Source organism: Cibotium barometz, chromosome 61 (genome assembly GCF_041138505.1).
Source record: "Cibotium barometz isolate CiBa-2024 chromosome 61, ASM4113850v1, whole genome shotgun sequence".
Classification (NCBI taxonomy): domain Eukaryota; kingdom Viridiplantae; phylum Streptophyta; class Polypodiopsida; order Cyatheales; family Cibotiaceae; genus Cibotium; species Cibotium barometz.
Genome location: NC_141106.1, coordinates 23,174,214 through 23,195,275, shown reverse-complemented (window position 1 = coordinate 23,195,275; position 21,062 = coordinate 23,174,214). Strand labels below are relative to the sequence as shown.

General features: G+C 43.3%; 1 protein-coding gene across 1 annotated transcript; it reads right to left on the bottom strand.

Moving 5' to 3' along the window:
* Positions 1 to 1,395: 1,395 nt before the first annotated feature.
* On the bottom strand, positions 1,396 to 4,785 carry LOC147604686 (uncharacterized). The gene is made up of 2 exons (XM_086794523.1): positions 2,638 to 4,785; positions 1,396 to 2,475 (listed from the first exon to the last, which is right to left on the bottom strand). Exons 1-2 carry the CDS (start codon positions 4,582 to 4,584, stop codon positions 1,711 to 1,713), a joined length of 2,712 nt encoding a protein of 903 aa, XP_086650649.1. The 5' UTR covers positions 4,585 to 4,785; the 3' UTR covers positions 1,396 to 1,710.
* Between the last annotated feature and the right edge of the window lie 16,277 nt (positions 4,786 to 21,062).

Below are 21,062 nucleotides of genomic sequence, written 5' to 3'. Positions count from 1 at the left end.
TGGGCACCATACGGGCGGCCATCTCTCTCTCACCAGCAACGAGAGGTGGCAAGAGGTTGCAGCCTCTACTCAAATCCCGAGGTATTCGGAGCTTTTTGGACAGCTGGTAGTGGATGCAAAGACGCTCCAGGTGAGAAATGCATGGACAAAAAACGACTTTCCCACTTTAATTCACATCAGAGCTTAAACAAAAATTAACCTTTCCACTCTAATCCACACCTAACCCAGTTCAAAGCTTATGTTTTTTTGAGTAGATTCCACTCCTAATCACAATTTCTTGATAAAGGGAATGAAATCTAAGCCTTGTAGGTTTCAAAATCATGTAAACCACTAAGAAACCAAGATTTTCTCCTTCCAAAATATGCAACTAGAATGCTCTAATGCAAATAAGCTTCAAAGCAAAATCAAAAACTACAACTAAACACATCTAACACCAAGCAATATTGGGAAGTCCTAATCAATACTGGGCAATATTGAGTAACCCTAATAGATTGAAAAAAGGATGGACAAATGGAGCTAAGCCCTATGCTTTACCCCGACATCACCACAAAATATGTCCAGCCAACAACTTATCTTTGCCTTGCCAAATCAAGTGTCATTTAGTGCTTTACGAGAGCCACAAATGCAACTTCTCGTGTGGGTACACTAGCTCATCCATCGCTTCCTCACTCCGTTGTCACATCTGAATGCTCCTTTGCTAAGGGGGTGAAGGTAGAGCTTCCTTTCGCTAGATGGAGGTAAGAGAGAAATCCTTTGGTGTTGTTCTCTCTCACAAGGTGCAACTTCTTGTGTGGGTACACTAGCTGATCCATCGCTTCCTTACTCCATTGTCACATCTGAATGCTCCTTTGCAAAGGGGGTGAAGGTAGAGCTTCCTTTGTCTAGGTGGAGATTAGAGAGATATCCTTCACTGTTGTTTTCTCTCACAAAGTGTGGATGAGAAAGAAACTAATAAAAGGAAAAAGCCAACAACCAAACCGATCTAGCAAGCAAGATACAATAGAATAGACGCAAGGGGGTTGGGAGAATATAGAGACCTCAAATGTAAACTATTTCAAGGGAATGAATGTGTATTGCTCACAATAAAAAACGTGGAACAATCCTGCTCCAACCTCACTACTAGCCAGGCTTGGCTGATCGCATCCAAAAGGCAAAGGTCATCATCAAACACATGAAAAACAATGAACGTCAGTAGTAGCCGCTGACAAGTCCCACTCTCGATAGGGAGCTACACCCAATGGGAAGAAGAAGACAGCCCCAACATCATGATCTGAGATCAGTGCTTGGGGAACAAGCAGCAGACATCAAAACCTCTTCCCCTTCCCTTTCAACAAGGCAGTTTCCAAGCAAGCACGGAATTAAAACAAGATAAATGCATGGCAAACAGTGCACTCGTTTAAAGCAATGGCAATAAAGAAACATACCTTCTACACGCTCAAGAAAGCTCCAAATTATGGTACAAGCATTAGTGGGGCATAAATGTTATGAACTACTCTTCGTTTGATAAGAGATGAACAATGCTACTGAAGCTACCTTCAAACCATTAAACACTACTTGACTATCCCTCAAGTTTTGATTTAACAACTGTACTTCCTCAGTTCTAAAAGGAAGAGATTTGAGAAGAGGAAATGAGTCGCTGCTCCTACAACCTCTCACTAGGTTTCAGTTCTAAGCATCTGGATGTGATATAAGGTCCAGCAAATGCTCAGACTACGTAGGCACCAACACATGGAGGTCAGGATGCCCATTAATACAATTTAGAATAGCGATAAAAGTTGTGAAAATCAGCACTATAAGCAAAGCACCAAACAGAAACATCTCAACATAAAAGTGTATCTTTCTGAGTCTCCTCGCACACAGAATCCAGTCACTTGAACCCTTTTGCCTCGACCACCTGAAAGTCCACTTCTCTTGAAAGGGCTTAGCTTGTGCAGATTCTGCACTTGGAACAGCACAGTCAGCAGAGTCACGACCAAAAGTCCCCACTGTCTGCCCTTTCAGACTCAAACCATCAAGATTCCCATGCCCAAGTACATCAAGCCCACTGCAGACTGGATGAGTACTCACAGAAGCTGCCAAAACTGAGTCGGAGAAATCTGCTGACCCTGACACCCTGACATCTTTTTCAGAAGAATAAAAAGGCAGCTCTTCAAGCTGGGTCGCAGTTAAACCCTCAAAACATGAGCCACTCAAAAGAGGATTTTCCACACTCTTGGTTAGCATATCTTTTTGGCATATAAGACTAGGAATGGTAGTTGTTCTCGGAGAGTCTTCCTCACTATCACCAGCAATGGGGTTATCTCTTACACTCCAGCCTGACTCACTCAAAGTTTCAAAATCCAAATCTGATTTCTGGTCACTCTCTGGGAGGCATTTTGACTCCGGAGTAGAGCTGACGGACTGCAAAGACCGTACCAACCTCCTTGGTGTGGAAAAGATGAGAAAGTCTTCTGCTGACATGCGATTCTTGGTCCCCTGAGAATCACAAAAAAACAGAGTCAAGCCTTCACTCAAGTTGAGAAACTAGCACAAATTTTGTGCATTGAATAGTGAAGAAGGACAATCACAGCATTAAGCACAAAAACGCAAAATTCCCACCATGACTGACCCAAGAAAAAAACCCTCATCATCACGCACCTGGGAATGGGCTACTTCTGGCAGATTCACCAGTTGGGCAAAAGAGTTGCACTGGGTCTTGGGCATTGAATCGGCACTCTTTTCTTGCGCACCATCACACCGTGTAATGTGCACTGCCTTAGAGCTTCCATTCCCCAGGTATTCACCCACCTGGGTTGATGCAGATTGATCCAGACAAACTTCCCTCTTGCAACCTTCCTTCAAACACTTTTCTTGCTCACAAACTGCATCCAGCGATTTTGAGGAAACCCTAAGACAGTCATCATTGTTGATATGCCTTTCACTGCTTGAATCAGCTTCAACGTTGTTAGCCTCTACATGCTCTTCTGAGAATAAACTGTCTCTTTCATATTCTGTGGTACAAGAATGAGCATCAATAGTACCCATGGCCTCTTCATCCCCTCTGTTCTCCTTGGAAACCTTAATTCCACTGCTGTACAGTAAATAACTTATGTCATCAGACCTTGTGGATAGAAGTGGCTCTCCTGATTTCCCAACCAAAGGTGCATTCTCCTTGGAATCAGAAGACTTGAGGTGAGACAATATGTACTGCAACTCAGACTCTGCCATGTACCGATCTGTGGAAGAAGGTGGAAAGACGGGTGACTGTTTTGCTGGGTAAAGAGGGGAACGCCCAATTCTGGTGGCAGAGCTTGCCGCAGAAGGAGGTGATGGAGAGGCTAAGGAAGGAGTGGAAACCAACGTAATGGAAGAGCTGGGTGAAGAGGCATAAGACACCAGCTGTGATTCTTGAGAGCCTAGAACCATGTCATCCATGGCGATAATCGACGATTCCTCTGCTCTCCAAAGCCTCTTCCTGCGGGTCACATGCTTTTGAGAATCAGGAGGCCTGTTACGTGGAGGGGGCGAGACAGTGGCAGCATCTTCAGATACATCTTTGGGTAGAAAAAGGGGGTTAATTTGAGAAGCCAAGGTCTTTGCAATGGTAAGAGCTTCTCCAGCAGCTTGCCGTACCATGGTTACCTTGTCCAGGCGACAGCGGTCCAGAGCTTCTGTGGTTGGGAGAAGCTCTGAGACGAGGATTTGCTGGTCAAGGCAGCCAAGCAAGGTTCCTAGAAGCTGGGCTGCAGCAACACGTTGTTGCCAGGAAGAGGAGCCTCCGGTACGAGAGGGAGTGCCTCCACCCCCTGCTGCCACTGCAACCAAGATGTCCACCCCAACCTTGAGCAAGGAGGCGACATACTCTTGCAGGGCCCCGGAATTGAACTTGGCCAGCGAGCGTACAAGGTGCATGTGGGCGACCGTCTGCTTACCCTTCTCCACTAAAGACATGGAGGATCTGTAGCAAACATCACTTACAAGCTCGGGGGCTGCAAACTTCCAATTTTCTGCCTCTACCAGAACTTGCAAGCAGGTGGCAGAGCCCACGGACACAGGCTCCAAGTTGGAGCAGAGAAGCCCAAGCAAGGGCTGGCAGACGCTGTAGAGCACATCAGAAGCGGAAGCCGAGCTACAGGCGGGTTCTATGGCGTACCTGGCGACAGCGGAGACGACCCTCGCACAGGCCTGGTGAAGATTGTTGCTGTGCCCTGCTCCGCCCGAGGAAGAGGAAGAGGAGAGGGAGCGGAGGACGGCAGCCATGATGCGCGGGATGAAGGGCACGGTGAACTGCTTGTGAACGCGGGCTACCTCTACAAAAAGCGAGATGGCGTAGCTGCCGCTGCCGCTGCCCTTGCTGCTCTCGCCGGACACCTGCTCCAGGAAAGTGGGCATGCTACGGGCGTCCAGCTCCCCCTCAATGAACCCCTTGAGGGCTTCCATCGAGCTGCGCCGGGTGTCCGGGTCCCTGTCGGCCAGCTTGGCCAGGTCCTGCCTCAGCTGCAAGCTCAGCCGCGCGGGAGGGGAAGCTGCGGCGGGAAAGCGCGGCGCCGAGTGAGCTCCTGAACCTGCTGCCGTGTGGAAAGGGTGATGCTTGTTGGTGGCCATGGTGCTACGCCGTTCTGCAAATCCCAACGCTTAAAGAGAAGCTTTTTCTCACGCCATAGCCGTAGCCATAGCCATAGCAGAGTCACGTTCAGAACCCCGAGGTCCTCCGAGAGGAGGTGTGGTTGTGAGCGAGGGTGGACTTCGTAGGGTTTAGCCTACAACAAGTCCTCCTTCTTCACACTTTTGTTCGATAGTGAGCACGATCGTTGGACCTTGGTCGTGTGTGTGTGTGTGTGTGTGTGTGTGTGTGTGTGGGCGGGCCCCTTCCCATCACTTTAATTTGTATACTAATTAACTAATACACTAAGCTCAGGGTCGACCACTAGGTCTAGTAGCGCTAATGACCGCCCCCCACACGAGCATTTGGCTCCATGCATGGCCTATACACACACACACACACACAAAAAGTTGAAATGTTGTGATATCCCTTGCAAGCAATCCACCGAGAGCATGCCCTATGAAATTGTTTCCCATGTACACTTTGGGCAAAGGATCGTGTGAAGCTCAAGGTGGATATCCTCTTGATCTAACTTCTAATATTCCCTCCCCATTACCATGAATTCCCCCTAGCTAGTCAATTCAAAGTTAATTTTCTAAATTTAAATAAGTTCTCGTCATTCCCATCATCCTGTCCTCTTAGAGTTGTCTACCTTCTTTAAACTTTGCAAGCGCATAGAAGTATCCTCATCAAGTGGTTTCTCTCCATCTTCATTTGCATGTTATGTTGGCAAACAAATGGTACCTTGCATTGTGGCACCTACATGCTCCATGAATATATTGTAAGAGAGAGTATATAAGTATATATGTATACACACACACACACACACACACACACCTATATGTATATATATGCATGTATATGTATATATACACATATATATTTATACTCTCTCTCTCTCTCTCTCTCTCTACACACACACACATACATACATATATATATATATATCTATATGTGTATGTGTATATATATATATGTGTGTGCCTATATATCTATATATCTATACATATATATATCAATATAAATATATATATATATATATATATATATATATATATATAGATATAGATATGTATATATATATATATATATTTATATATAGATATATAGATATATATGTACATATATATCTATATTTATATATAGATATATCTATATATATGTGTGTGTGTGTGTGTTAAACATTTCGATACAAGACATACAGTAACCGCCAAAAATTTGAAAATTCTTTATTATAAAGCAAAAATTAATGATTATACAACAAAGAAAGAAAGAAATGAGATTACAAGAGTCAATTTTATGATTTAAGAAAGGCTAAAATTAGCACAGTCTTAAAATATTTTTAGAATAACTAGCAATTGGAGTACAAGACTTATTCAAAGGGAAAGGAACAAAATGGACAAGAAACTTTTTATAGAAGTAACCACTTCTTAAGAATTACATGAAAAAATACTTATGCGAATGAGAACTGAATGTAGAAAAACCCAAGGACTTCTTCTCATACCTGCAACCATCCATAAAAAATATAAGGTTAGTACCTAATATACTTCTAAGGGAATGCAGGTGTCAATAAAGAAGTCCGTTTGTTATCCTTGTCCAGGTAAAAATACATCCACCTTTTGAAAGTCGGAGGAGGAAGACATATCCATGCCTTACAAGCTGTGAAGATTAAGACTACACGGGCTTCAAACCAGTGAGAAAGAAGTAGGCTGACATGCAAAATGGAAAATTGCAGCAAAACAACTATGCATCCTCGAGCACAAACAATGAGGATAATGAAAGGTTGTTTGTTATGCAGCATGTCGTTAATGCCATGTCTGAAAATGTTAAAGCAGCACATAAAGATGATTTATGGTACGTTGATTCAGGTGCTTCGAACCACATGACAAGTCATGGGGAGTGGTTCAAGGAGATGAAAAACCTTGAAAGATCAGGTTTTGTGAAAACAGGGGATGACACTGCTCATCCAATTGCCCATGTTAGAGATGTGCCATTGTTTATGCAGGATGGCAAAGTGAAGTACCTTGTAGATATACTTCATGTTTCGAACATAACAAAGAATCTAGTTTTAGTTGGCCAGATGATTGAGCAAGGTTTACAGGTTCGGTTTAACCCTGATGGTTGTTATGTTGAAGACTTTAAAGACAAGTGCAGGTTGGTTGCAAAAGGCAACAAAGTGGGCAGAATGTTTACATTGAATGTAAACATGCCTGAAGTGAGTGCTGCGATGTTTGCAAATGGTTCAGGAATTGTTGCAGACACAGACATGTTTGCAAATGGTTCAGGAATTGTTACAGACACAGACATTTGGCATAAAAGAATTGGACATGTGAATGTGCAGAGAATGAAGTCTATGCAGACTAAAGGAATAGTGATAGGGTTGCCAAAGTTTAAAGTTGAAGGTATGCAGAAAATATGTGAAGCATGCCAATTTGGAAAGCAAACAAAGCATGTATTTCCACGTGACAGAAATGTGAGCAGAAATACACTAGATGTTGTGCATTCAGATGTATGGGGTCCTACGAAGACCATGTCTATGGGAGGCTGCAGGTATTATGTGACATTTATTGATGACCACACAAGGAAAGTGTGGGTATACTTCATGAAGGAGAAGAGTGAGGTGTTCATTCATTTTCAGAATTTCAGAGTTATGGTTGAAAAGCAAACAGGGAAACATGTAAAGTGCCTAAGGTCGGATGGAGGGGGAGAGTACTTCTCCACTAAGTTCTCTGAATTGTTGAAGAAGAATGGTATTCGAAGACAGTTTACATGCAAATACACTCCGTAGCAAAATGGAGTTGCTGAGCGAAAAAACAGGCACATTGCTGAGACTGCGCGAGCATTGATGGGAGAGAAGAATATGCCGCTACAGTAGTTTATGTCATGAACAGGACTCCAACTGCAGCCATACATGATGTAACTCCAGAGGAGAGGTTTACTGGCAGAAAACCTGATTTGTCTCATCTGTTTGGATGCATTGCATATGTGCATGTGCCAGATGAGCTGAGAACTAAGCTGGATCCAAAAGCTGAAAAATGTGTGTTTATTGGGTATTCCCTTGAGCAAAAGGGATACATGTGTTATAACCCTGCTACACGTGAGTTAAGGGTAAGCAAGGATGTTGTTTTTGTTGATGAGATGAGTAGCTGGTATGCTGCTGAAAAAGAAGCTGTTGGGGCTTATGTAAGTGGAAATGTGGCTGCACAGAATGCAAGTCAGCAATCACAGTCTTTGAGTGGACCAGGAGAGTCCTCATCTAGTGGTCCAGTTGATAGACCATGGAGTGCCAGGTTGCGTCATAATACCAGTCCTGCAAATGTGATTAGTACATCACATAAAGGCAAAGAGAAAGTGATTGAGCCCCTTAGTATGCCTGACATTTCTGCAGGGCATTCTCATGTTGATGGAGAGTCTAGTGGCTTGAAGATGAGCCTTGATGAGGATCTTGGGATACCAGCTATGAGAACACCTAGTGTAAAGAAGGCTATGGAAGCCATGAATGCAAAGCTGCGAAGATCTGGGAGAGTGAAGAATCCTGTGCAGAGGTTTACCTATGATGGTTATGTGGCACATCACTATGCATACATGGCAAAAGTTGTACAGGTTGTAGAGCCCACATGCATTGATGAGGCTATTGGAAATGTGTGTTGGGAGAAAGCTATGGATGAGGAGATGGATGCACTATATGGAAATGAGACTTGGGATTTAGTGCAATTGCTCGAAGGCAAGAAAGCCATTGGATGCAAGTGGGTGTACAAAGTAAAACATAACAGTGATGGAAGCATAAGCAGGTACAAGGCTATATTGGTAGTCAAAGGATATGCGCAGACATATGGCATTGATTATGAGGAAACTTTTAGCCCAGTTGCCAAGATGGCAACAGTGAGAGTTGTGATAGCAGTGGCTTCGTCAAAGCAATGGTCTTTACATCAGATGGATGTAAAGAATGCATTCTTGCATGGGGATTTGCAGGAAGAGGTGTATATGCTCTGCAGCCACCTGGTTATGAGGATGTGAGTCACCCCGAGCATGTTTGCAGGTTGAAGAAAGCCTTGTATGGCTTAAAACAAGCACCAAGAGCATGGTCTGACAAGATGTCTGAATATCTTGTCACTATTGGCTTTCATGTAGCTAATGCAGATTTCTCGATGTATGTGAGACACAGTGATAGAGGGGTTGTGCTTATTGTTATCTATGTAGATGACCTGATCATTACGGGGGACCATGATGTAGAGATCTTTGACGTAAAGATCTTGCTTAGATAGAAGTTTGAGATGAAAGATCTGGGGGAGCTCAGATATTTCTTGGGCATTGAGGTGATTAGGTCACCACATGGTATTGGATTACTGCAGAGACAGTATGGCTTGGACATGTTGTCCAAGTATGGTATGATAGGCTGTAAGCCTATCTCAGTGCCATTGGATCAGAATGGCAAGTTGAGTGCAGATTCACGAGAGATTTTGGAGGATCCTACTATGTATAGGCGCATAGTAGGAAGCTTGATCTACATGACGATCACCAGGCCAGAATTGAGCTATGCTGTTGGGTTGGTGAGTCAGTTTATGCAAGTTCCTCGGAAGCTGCATTTGGATGCATTGAGACGTATACTGAGGCATGTGAGGTCTACTTTGCATTGTGGACTATTTTATGAAACTGGGACAGAGATATGTGTACATGGGCAGATGCTGATTGGGCTGGTAGTATCTTAGATAGAAGATCTACTAGTGGCTTCATGTTTTCTTTGGGGAGTGCTGCTATGACTTGGATCAACAAGAAGCAGCCTACGGTTGCTCTATCCAGTACCAGAGGCCGAGTAGTACAGAGGTGCTGCTATGGCAGCATGTGAGGTAGCTTGGTTGACAAAGCTACTTGTTGCAGATTTGGGTCTATCAATGGATAGACAAGTTGTCATTTTTTGTGACAACATTAGCAGTATAGAGTTGGCCAGGAACCCAGTTTTTCATGCTCGCACGAAGCATATAGAGGTCCACTACCATTTTGTAAGAGAGAAGGTTTTGGCAGGAGATGTTGACCTTGTTTATGTTAGCACACAGGATCAGGTCGCTGACATCTTCACCAAAGCATTGGGTACAGAGAAGCTTCGCAGATTCAAGGCTTCGCTTGGTGTACATGAGATGGAGTTGAGCTCGAGGGGGAGTATTGAGATATTGAGCTCATCTAGTGAGGCTGTGGACACTGATGACCTGCCTGGGGGATAGGCCCCACACTTACACCACTGGCATGGTTGGTGAGATCATGGGTGATATGCGGCCAGTGGAATGACAGGCTGTGTGACAGCCATTCTAGAGACTGGCATAGTTATAGCGCCAGCTCATTTAGTTGGGTTCACACTATAGAGAACCCTAGTATGTATTTGGTTGAGTACCTTTTCATGTTGTGTATACTCTTATCTTTGTATATAGTGTGTTGAGTGTTGTGTGAAGAAGAAGAAGATTTTCAGCCTCTCACCTTGTGTGTTCTCTTTTAGGGTTTTGTGAGTGTGTGTGTGCTTGCAAGAGCTCAAGCTCTCTTCCCCCCTGTATCTTTTCAAAAATGATAACAACTTTGCAAAAAGATTTTACAGATTTTAAGCATTAAGACAATATGGTTCAAAAATACTGACAACCGAGGTGAAAGAGATTATGTCAAGCAAGCAAATAATTGTCATGACATAGTAAAACTTTTTAAATTTTGGGGAGCATGAAAGTATGCTTCAAAAAGATGCTTGAATCAACATTAGATCCGAGATTATGGATCTGAAAATACTTTAAACATTTCTACTGGCAATAAATCATTATGAAAAAGCAACCCTTAGGGTTAGCTTTTATGCATGAAAAAGAAGTGAAAAACTTTCTTTTTTCTTCCACATTTAGGCAAGAAAAATATTTCATCATAAATAATGATCATTTAATACCTAAAGCTAAGCTTTAGAGATTCTGACTTAATCAAATCGTCGAAAAAATAGAAATTTCATTTATCAAAAATACCTAAAGCTAAGCTTTAGAGATTCTGACTTAATCAAATCGTCAAAAAAATAGAAATTTCGTTTATCAGAAATACAGATCATAGTCCGTTAGATGCACTACGCATACGAATGGATAAAAATCGGCGCTGCTCAAAGGCCAGAGATTGATGCAAGTCGGCATACAAGGGTATGCATGTCAAATCAGGAATCAAGCCACATCTGAAGTATCCATGAGATAAGAGCTTCATGGCGCTTGACACGGTAACCAAAATAGGCAAAATCAACAGAAGGCAAGTGCATCATCACAGAAGGTGACTCAAAACAGCAGCTAACTGCTTCGGGAAAACCAGAAACGTAGAGATCTTGGGAGAGAATCCATGCCTAACCATTACAAGCGTAGACTCTCATGGAGAAACACCATGAGAAGGGGTGCTGCTTTAGGTTTCATTGGCCATGGGAGAGAAGAAAGGGATCCCGCCTTCTTGCAATAGGGTATATGAAGCCAGTAGGGTTTCCTTTTTTGAGGGGGTTTCACATGTATGGGCATTCCATACGAAGGGTCATCCATAAGGATGAGTAAAAAATGAAGATGCCTTTAAATTTGTCAAAGACAAATGAGTTTTCAAGGCTAATACTTCAAAAAGTAATGGTTTAAATATCCAAGGTTATCAAAAATTTTAAAAGGACGACATATATTTTTCAAAATAATGCTTCCAAATTTCAGTCAAACCTCAATAAGATCAAGACAATATTTGTCATTTATATTAGCAAAATGTTATAAAAAAACCCGCCCTAAACCCATCACCAAAGGGCTAAAGAGTAGGAATGGATGACACCAAGGCCATCCATCCTAGGTATGACCAATGGTGTACATCCTACAGAGAGAGAATCTTTTGAAACAAAAGGATATCAAAATGAAGATAAGGAAAAGTATTCTTGATTGCCGATTTGATTAGTCTCCAAAGTTTAGCTTTCTCAAATCCATTGTCGCAAAATCTTTGAACCAGATTACGGACAGCAAGAGCCGCTTCATTGGGATCATTAGTTGTGTAAAGGCAAGCGTTAATTTGTGAGAGAATGACCTTGTGAGCTCAATCCGAAGGCCGCTTCATTGGGATCATTAGTTGTGTAAAGGCAAGCGTTAATTTGTGAGAGAATGACCTTGTGAGCCCAATCCGAAGACCCGCTTCATTGGGATCATTAGTTGTGTAAAGACAAGCGTTAATTTGTGAGAGAATGACCTTGTGAGCCCAATCCGAAGGCCGGTTGCTACTCCTATGGATAAACCTCAATATCTTAAAAGGAAGGTGATCTCTCTTATCATAGAGTTTGAAGGTAGATCGTTTTAGATCATGTACCATAAACTCAATGTTCAAAAAAGATGTCTTGATACCAACAAAATGTCCACTAGGGAAGGACTTAAAGACTGTATCAGAGACAGTAAGTTTAATAAATTCCATTGGATGAATAACAAAAGGAGAGGCAAGATCAACATTAGAAGTGTGGAAAAAGATAGTAGGATTGGGACATTAATGAGAAGGATATCATCATAGTATCTGTAGCAATGGGAGAAAAATTATAACAAAGCCCATCTTTGTAAGTGGGCAAGTTTCCTACAAAAGGAAAATTCAAAAAAGAATAGATAGAGATTGCACCAAAGAGGTGAGCAAGAAAACCCCATGGAAATCCCGCAAGATTGCTTTCTTAAAAGTCACTTATATACATGAGCTCACTTTTTACAAATGGCCGGCCGCCCATTTAACAATTGGGGCCCAAAACTAATTTCCTAGCTCTATGTACACCTAGGCTTATTCCTGTGTGGCCGGCATTACACAAGTCATAAGCTTGGTCATCCTATATATCTCTTACATGAAGCGCTTAGCATGGTTACATAATAATGAGTTACAAGAAGAGTAACCACACTTAAAAATGATGTTAACCAGTGTGGTTAACATACCCCCTCCCTATTTCAGATCCGTCCTCGAAGTTGGCAAGGAGACTCAGTGGGGTAGTAGATGGAGTAGGTTTGGATGAAGTTGTACCGCGACTTGGGATGTGAGGGCGATCGATGGAAGGACCTACTTCAAAAAAAAATGGAGGGGATGTAGAGGAGACATGGGAGGGGGGGTTTCAAAAAGGTTCGCATCAAAGAACTAGGTGGTGCGCCCCCACAGATCCTCCTCTTCTTATTCTATTTTACGACGGGCTTCGGCTTTTGGGTCCTCCTTGAGTTGGGTTTCGGCTGCCATAGCAGCACCTTGGTGGTGGCGGGCATCCTCTTGTTCTTGGGTATTGGGGTAATGGCGTTTGGGGGGTGGAGAGGTCAACGAGGGGGGTCAGAGTTCTGTGGGCAGAGGTGTGGGAATGGGGGCGGCACCCTGGAGGCAAACAAGATGGGGAAGTTCTGGCCAACCACCAACAGCATGGTATAGCACTTTGGTGAGAAGAGAGGCAGCCACGAGTTTTCCCTGGGGGTTGGCACAGACTACATGGAGCTCTTTATGTATGTATTTTGCCCAATTTTGACCTACACCCCTTGATGTATGCGAGCGACAGTGGACATGTGGCACTTGTTGAAGTAGTCGGTGGTGAGGAGGAACGAAACAGCACGAGCTACCATAATAAGCTCCTGGTGGGAAATGTTCTGCCATTCCACCTTGTCCTTGTTGGTGGTGGGCCCCTAGTATGTACCTTGGACGTGGCACATCATGTTGGCCAGTCAAACATAGGGATGCTCCATGCGAGGGAGATGTAACGCCTCTTGTACGAGGTCCAGACTAAGGTGGATTATTTGGGGGTGGCCCTTGTTGTCGAGTACCTGCCCTGTAGCCTGGTTGGCATTATAGGTTTCCGTGAAGTATAGGAAATTCACTAGATCCAAGTCCCAGGGGGGTTGAAGAGTGGGCAAACCGTTGAGCCCTATCTGCTCCAGGCGGGCCACTATGAGACGATATCGGTGATTTCCCTGTAACAAGGTTATGTGTAATACAACAACTTATGCTTGACCTTGTGGTTGCTCTTCATGAGGCTATGGACAGTGTGGCCAACTGACCTAGCGCATGAGGTTCTCACTCAGGTGGGAGAGCTAGGTGGGGTGCTTTGCATACTCCTCGAAACGAGGATCGTCAAGTTGCTTCTTCTTCTGGGGTGTATGAGGGAGAACCTTGTGGGAGGAGTCAGAGTGGGCGGGGGCTAGCATGCTACTGAGGATAAAAAATTGGTAAAGGAAGTGTGAAAGCTCGAGATAAAGAACTACAATAGATTGGCTAGGGGGAGAGAGAAAAGTGAGTGAAATGAAGGTGGTGGCCCCTTTTTATATAGATTTCTAAGAAAGGAATAGCCATGGCTTCATGATGAGTGTATGACCATGGCTACGAAGTGTACGGTCCTGGGGCTAAACAAAGTGAGCAATTGTGGCTTAGCGAATGAGGAGTGAGCGGCCGTGGCTTGATGAAGGAACAGCCATGGCTTAAGCTTGGACAAAAGAACGATGGTGGCTTCGTGGAGTGAACAGCCATGGCTAAACAATTGACAAGGGAATGGCTATGTCTTCACTCATGAGGGTACGGCCGTATCTTCGTGTGGGAACAACCATGTGGCTTAAAAGTGTATGGTCGTGTGGCTAAACAGGTGACAAAGGAACGACCGTAGCTTAACAGTGTTTGGTTGTGTCTTCAGAGAGAGATTTTTTTTGGGCACCTTGTAAATAGGTTTTGTACCCTAAGGCTATATAGCCAACACCCCATTGCGAATTTTGTACTGACTTCTTGCCCAGTTTTTAAGAGTGAGAAGAAGGCTCCAATCCGGTTTTGGTGGCGAGGTTGGTAGCTCCATCAGAAGCTTGGAGGCTTCCATGGAGGGAGTTGTTGGGTGAAGGGGGGTTAGAGAACCAAGGGACTGAGTGGGGGTGCACCGAGGGCGTCAGATGATATGGGGTGGTGGAGTAGATGAAGTTGAAGGTACATCATTTTCGAGGACAGTGGATAGGGTTGTGTAATCATGGTGTCCTCGTGGAGTTTTGCTTTCCCTTTGTCCAGTGCAGTAGTAGTGGTGGTGGCACTAGAGGCTTTTTTGGGTCGCCATTGAAATTTTTGCGGTTCTAGAATCACGAGAATAGGAACGATGCACCTTGGTTGTCGTGGGACCCAGATTTATTACCGATCGCCCTTCATAGAAGTGTTGAGCTTATAGGAGAGGATTAGGGATCCACTTGTAAGTAATCGAGGAGAGGAAGAGGTTGGTGGCAATGATGGTTGGACCTCGTTTGAAGGTCTGCACCAGAGGTTCTTCGGTATCTTGTGGGCTCGTGGGCTCGTGGTTGTCAAATTGGAGGTCGGCGGCGTGAGGTATGAGGAGTTGGTTGAGCCGGGGCATGAGTGGGGGAAGTGGATCTTTTGGGAATCCATAGAATTGTCACGTCCGCATAATAGCCTTGGGCTACAAGGAGCTTCTTGGGGGCACCTAGGTGTGAGGGTTCTTGGGTTTTGTGTATCAGGGCCAAAGTTGTACCTGGGGTTGGTTAGTCTTGTTAGTGGGGTTAGCAATGGTAGTAGTGGCTTCTTTGATGTGGGCTTGGGTTGTAGCAGAGCTTAGTATAGATGAGATTTGGTGAGGTAATTTGGTATTCACTATGGGGAGAGGCCTCTTTCTTGGTGGCATGGTTTTGTGTTGGTTGGAGGGCAGAATGATGGTGGTTAGTGGAAGGGAGTGATTGAATGTAATGGTAGCCTCCTCTCTCCTCACAAAGGTATTGCATCATGTTATAGGGTGGGACACATTCCTGAATCCCATCTGTTTATAGGTGGAAGCCACCATTCCCTACCCAATTCCCAAACCTCAACCTTCCCCCCACCCAACACCCCCTCCAAGTGCCAACTCAAGAAGAAGAAGACCAATGCAGGGCTATAGAGGAGGAGGAGCTCTGAAAGTTGTTTGAATTCTTGGAGAAAATGCTTTTATAGTCGTCACCTATCACTCCTAGAGGCCAAACATCGCCCTCCTTGCTAACCCAACACAAAGGAAGGCCCTTCTACATCACGCTCCCAAACTTCCACCAACAAGCACACCGTGGACACATTGTGTTGGGTCTGCCGATTGCTCCCATTCTCAACAAGCCTACTCAGAAGGCATCCACACCTCACAAGGAATTGCTGGTTTCTCCAATTTAGCTAAGGAGTTGGTAGGCTCTATGAAAGAATATATGCAGAGGCAAAATGAGTAGGTCACAGCTTCCCAGTCAGCCATGCTCCTAGCTAGAGCCAAACTTATAAAGTGCCAACAGGACCTCCACGTTGCTCTCAGTACAAACAACAAGTTTCAAGCCTCATTCACACATTGAAAAGCTAGCCTAGCAGAAGCCCGAATTAGCGTTCATCAACTACAAGCCAAATTGCAAGAAGTAAAGACTCCTCCATCACTCGAAGGGAGGCCATTGAAATGCAGCACATTGCTCAGGTTGCCCAAGACAGGCAAGAGCACATCCATGCCACCTTCCAAGAAAATAAGAAAGCCACAAAAATGCATTGGCATGGAAGGATAAGAAACTATAGGATGCCAAAGAACAAACAAGGTGCAAGAAACTACAGCAGCTTTAGGGCAGGCATCAGCCCATGACCGAACTTAAAGTCAATAGATTGATGAATGCTACCACCAAGATTCTTCCCCTAACCTACCCTCCTCAAAACCCTGTTACCATCCTCAAACTCCACTTCTACACTCTCCAACTTTATCTTTTTAAAGGATCCCATCACCATCTCTTCTCTCTCCTATATTATCACCAAAATGCCTCCATCCTCAATCAATATACTTATGGCCTTCTTCTTCTTCCGGGGCCAAATCTCTTTTGACCACCCCACTACCCTCTTCACCCTCCAAGTCCATCCTCTTACCGCCAACCTCCTTACTTGGGCCCATATCCTAGAACATGGACAAGCCACAGAATCCGATGCCTCGGTGGAGCTAATAGTTCCCCATGCACCCGATCCATTCTCCCCCCTGGGCTTATTGGTTTTGTACAATTGTGTTTACCACCAGCTAGAAATCCTCATCATCACCACGGCCATCATGTAAATCGACAAATCTCATGTGGCATTTCCCTAGGATTTCATAGATGAAGAGGTCCATTAGGCCATAACCTTTAGGCCATAGATGAAGAGGTCCATTAGGCCATAACCTTTTTCTTCTCCAAAAAGCCCACCACCCACTATTGCTACCACAGAAGGAGAGGACGAAGATGATGATAGTATTACAAGGCCTTGTGGCATATCCGCACCAACCCAGCGTACATCTTCATCTACTCGATGATGGGCATGTGACCTGTTTTGACAAGAGCAGCAATAGAATCCAAAGGTACAATCCAAATTTCCATGGTTTAGTCCCCCCCTTTCGGCATCCCATACACAGAAGATATCATGATTGCCAGGATGAAATCCTTTAACACCACATACGAGCAGGTGCTAGATCTAGCCATCATCACACAACCATCAGCAAGTTATTTAACCTCATCATCACCTTGTTAACCAAGTTTCCCACCTAGTATCACTATGATGAAGGAAACCGATGGGCTTGCTTTTGGCATCAACAAGGGACCCACCCTTAATCAACTCTTTGGGTACTATGAAAGAATTTAGTAGATGCCAGCTTGGCAACTCCAAACATTTAAAGATACAATGGAGATGGTCTTTTGGATAAGCTACAAAGCCTTTCATCGCTCTCCCCAATACATTCTCTCCATCTCCTTTACATTCCCTTCTCCTCTATCTCTCTCTCACCCTCCTTGCACACATGAAGGTATTGATGTGAAGGTTGAGCTTTCCATAGCTCCTTCCCTCTTTGCTCTCTACCTAGCAGCACATGGAAGCTCCACTTGAGTGACACAAGTGGTGGTGGAGTGAGCCCCTATAGCAGCTTCACATCGTGGAGTTAACCCTCATAGGGTTGGCTAAGTGCATGCCTCCGAAGATCGATCTTGGTGTCTTCACTTCTTCTCTCCTCCTACAAGGTGAGTGTTCATTTTGGTGAACACTTATGGAAGTAGTGTGAATATCGATGGCGCACCACGATAATATCTCCAAACTTATGTCAATACCATGGTTGGTGTATGTCACTAGTGGTTTTATAGGTTGTATGATTAGCCACTTTGGTTAGTAGAGTTATGGTGGTAGTCCTAGCTTAGCTTATTTTGATCGAGTTCACACTATAGAACTTGTATGTTTTAGTAGTACGGCAGTCACTTTGGTCACTTTGGCTACTAGAGTTATGGTAGTAGTAGTCCCTTCTTAGCTTATTTGGTCGGGTTCACACTATAGATCTTGTATGTTTTAGTAGTATGACAACCACTTTGGTAGTAGTAGTCCCTTCTTAGCTTATTTGGTCGGGTTCACACTATAGATCTTGTATGTTTTAGCAGTATGACAAACCACTTTGGTTACTAGAGCTACGGTAGTAGTCCTAGCTTAGTTTATTTGGATAGGTTCACCTTAAAGATCTTGTATGACAAACCACTTTGATTACTAGAGTTATGGTGTTAGTCCTAGCTTATTTGGTTAGGTTCACACACTAGGATTTGTATATTTTAGTAGTATGATAATTTCTTTGATTACTAGAGTTATGGTATTAGTCCCAAATTACCTTATTTGGTTGGGTTCACACTATGGGGCTTATGGGTGTAAGCATGGATTGGTGGTACAAAAAGCATTGTCTTTGACATTTCTTTCCAAGTGTTTCAAAAAGAGTGGTAAAAGAATTAAATCTCTTTTTAAAATTTTTTTTATACCAAAATAACCTTTTTGTAACTGAATCTTGGAGAGTTGAGACCCATCATGTGTGATCCCCTCTCTCTAGAATCATGACATTTCTCCCTCTCCCTCTCTCTCTCTCTCTCTCTCTCTCTCTCTCTCTCTCCCCCCCCCCAAGGATGGAGCTGCAAATTTTGGTATAATCGAATCTTGGAGATGCCATCATTTGTGGACTCCTCTCTTTCTTGAGTCACGGCATCTCTCTCTCTCTCTCATGTATGTGTGTGTGTGTGTGCACATGAAAGGATGGAGCTGCAAGCTAAAGGCATCAAATCCATGGAGATGCCAAGTGAGCTACATAACTCTCTCTCTCTCTCTCTCATGTGAGCCTACCTTTTCTCTTTCCTCCCTTCTGCTTCATGTGTTCTTCTCTTTACTGTTTGCACTATGGAGCTATTTGTTTAGCTCCAGAACTCTATCTCTCTTCCTCTCTCTAGAACTCTCTCGATCTCTCTTTAGAACCCTCTCTCTCTCTCTCTCTCTCTCTCTCTCTCTCTCTCTCTCTCTCTATATATATATATATATATATATATATATATATATATATATATCTTTCAATGGATGGATTCTGAGTTCTTCATTTTTTGAATGAATATTTAAGGTTACATCAACAAGAATTTGGATGCACAGGTTAATGCGGTTCATATTCGTTGAAGTCACATGACATATGAGGGAATACTGCACTTCAAAGAAAAGAGATCAAAGAAGAAAAGAAAAGGCAATGCACAAGTTGGGAGAGAATACTCCAGTTGATGAAATTGAAAGAAATAAGATAAGCAAAGCAGTGGCTAAGTGTTGGTGCAAGAACACATATGGCATGACCATAAGTAATCAAAAGAAAATATTTGAACAACTCCTCCTCCATCCAACTTTTAGTGAAATACAACCTGCAACATTGGACATTGAAAGACTTATCATCTCCAACATTCACAATACATTGACCCAAGTGAAGGTGCCTCACTCGACACATGAGCTTTTCCTGAAGAGTTCATCTCTTTAACGCGATGACTTGACATAGAGTTAGATGCTTATTTGGTGGCATTCCCCTATTGAGATGATTTAAGCAATGGTGTCTTAAGATTAAGTGAATGGGGTCTGCATCATCTTGATGAGCTTGGCTTTTTCCTAGGTTAAGAATAAGGCCTTGATGGTCTTTGGGCACTCTTGTGCTGGGACATTCTTGATACTCTGCTCTAGGATTTTGTGTAGAGCTGAACAAGAGGGGAGTTCTTGAATTTTCTTCTAAAGTTATTCTTGCTCTTTCACCATGCATTATTGCTCTATCTTTGCTTTCCCTTTATCTTAACTTTTGGGCATCCATACCTGCTTTGGTGTGACTTGTTGATGTAGTGTCCTTGAGCATGATGATGATTTTGTTGACTTTTCTTTTTTCTTTTTGCTCTAGGAGGGTTGCATCTTTGGGTAGATTGCATTTTTGGCACCTGAATTTGTCTTCTTCCTTAGTGCCTTAGGCTATTTTAGTGGCCTTTGTGTGGTCACACACATCCCTATATGTGGCTGGATCACTATATGACTTTTGGCTTCTTCTAAAGATCCACACCATCTTGTCATCCACTTTTGTCAACATTTTGGGGATACTCTCCTTTGGAATCCACATCTATTTAGGCTTTTTGTTCTTGGGCTAATTTGGTGAGCACATGAGTTGACTTCCTTGGTGCCTCTTTGGTACTACCCACAATTGCTTCATCTGGTTTTTGGGACTTTATGAGAGACTGAGGTACCATGATTTGAAATATTGGTTTCTGGTCTTTGGTGTCTCTTATGGTGCCTCCTTAGCTGTTGATAAAGCTTTTCCTCTTTTGGCTAGGATTTTGTCTCCTAGGTTTTTGGTTTTATGGAATGTGGAGAGGATTGATTAGATGAGACCTTGATAATTGCACTGATTGGCTTGATTCTTTTAATAGCACTAATAACTTTTGGATCTTAGTAGAGATCTTTCCCAAATCTCCTTTCACGAGAAGAACACTTACAGTGCATTGTGCGAGTTTAATTATAGTTGTCTTTATTGTCCAATCTATGTTGTAGTCATGTTTGGCTATCCATCCCCTTTCAACAAGGATGATTTTTTTCAGCATCATACCTGTAGTCATAACATAGAAACTACCTTCCACAGGGTAAGAATTAATATGGAACTTGAGATTTAACATCCCTTTGCATTTATTATAGAGGCTTGAGACAATTTGTACTAGAGCTTGAGTAGGATCAAGGGTAAATCTTCCTAAATAATGAGACCCAAGTCTTATATGACATTAAGTTTCTTCCTAATCCTATATCCAATAAAGCAAGTTTGGCTCTTGTTTGTGTGTTTATGGAGGGAAGTCTAGGTAAAGCCTTACGGATTTAATCTGTTCCTCCTCGTGGTCATTATACATGTTAGCCATGTGGTCATTATGCATGTTGGCCATGTGGATATGTATAATACCTCTCCTTTGCTTCTCTTTTTCCATCTGGGCTTTAGCTTCCTGTTGGGCTCGTCACGTCGTCTGAGCCTCCTTCTTTTATCCTTGTGAATGGCTTAAAGTTGTTTATAGTACGATGGCCCATAGTGCTTTCTAAGTTTACTCCCATTGAGGAATCCTTCCATATGGACTCTATTAAGGTTCTCTAGGCATGCTCTACAGGTGTGCTGCCCCTCCAGTGAGTTTGTAGATCCTAAAAGGACTCATTAATTTCCTTTTGTTTTTCTTAAGGTTATAAA

Excerpts from the sequence above, each read along its gene's own strand:
- LOC147604686 (XM_086794523.1), bottom strand. The coding sequence starts at position 4,584 with ATGGCCACCAACAAGCATCACCCTTTCCACACGGCAGCAGGTTCAGGA. Across the intron at positions 2,476-2,637 it reads CAGAAGTAGCCCATTCCCAG|GGGACCAAGAATCGCATGTC; the intron begins GTGCGTGATGAT and ends TGTGATTCTCAG.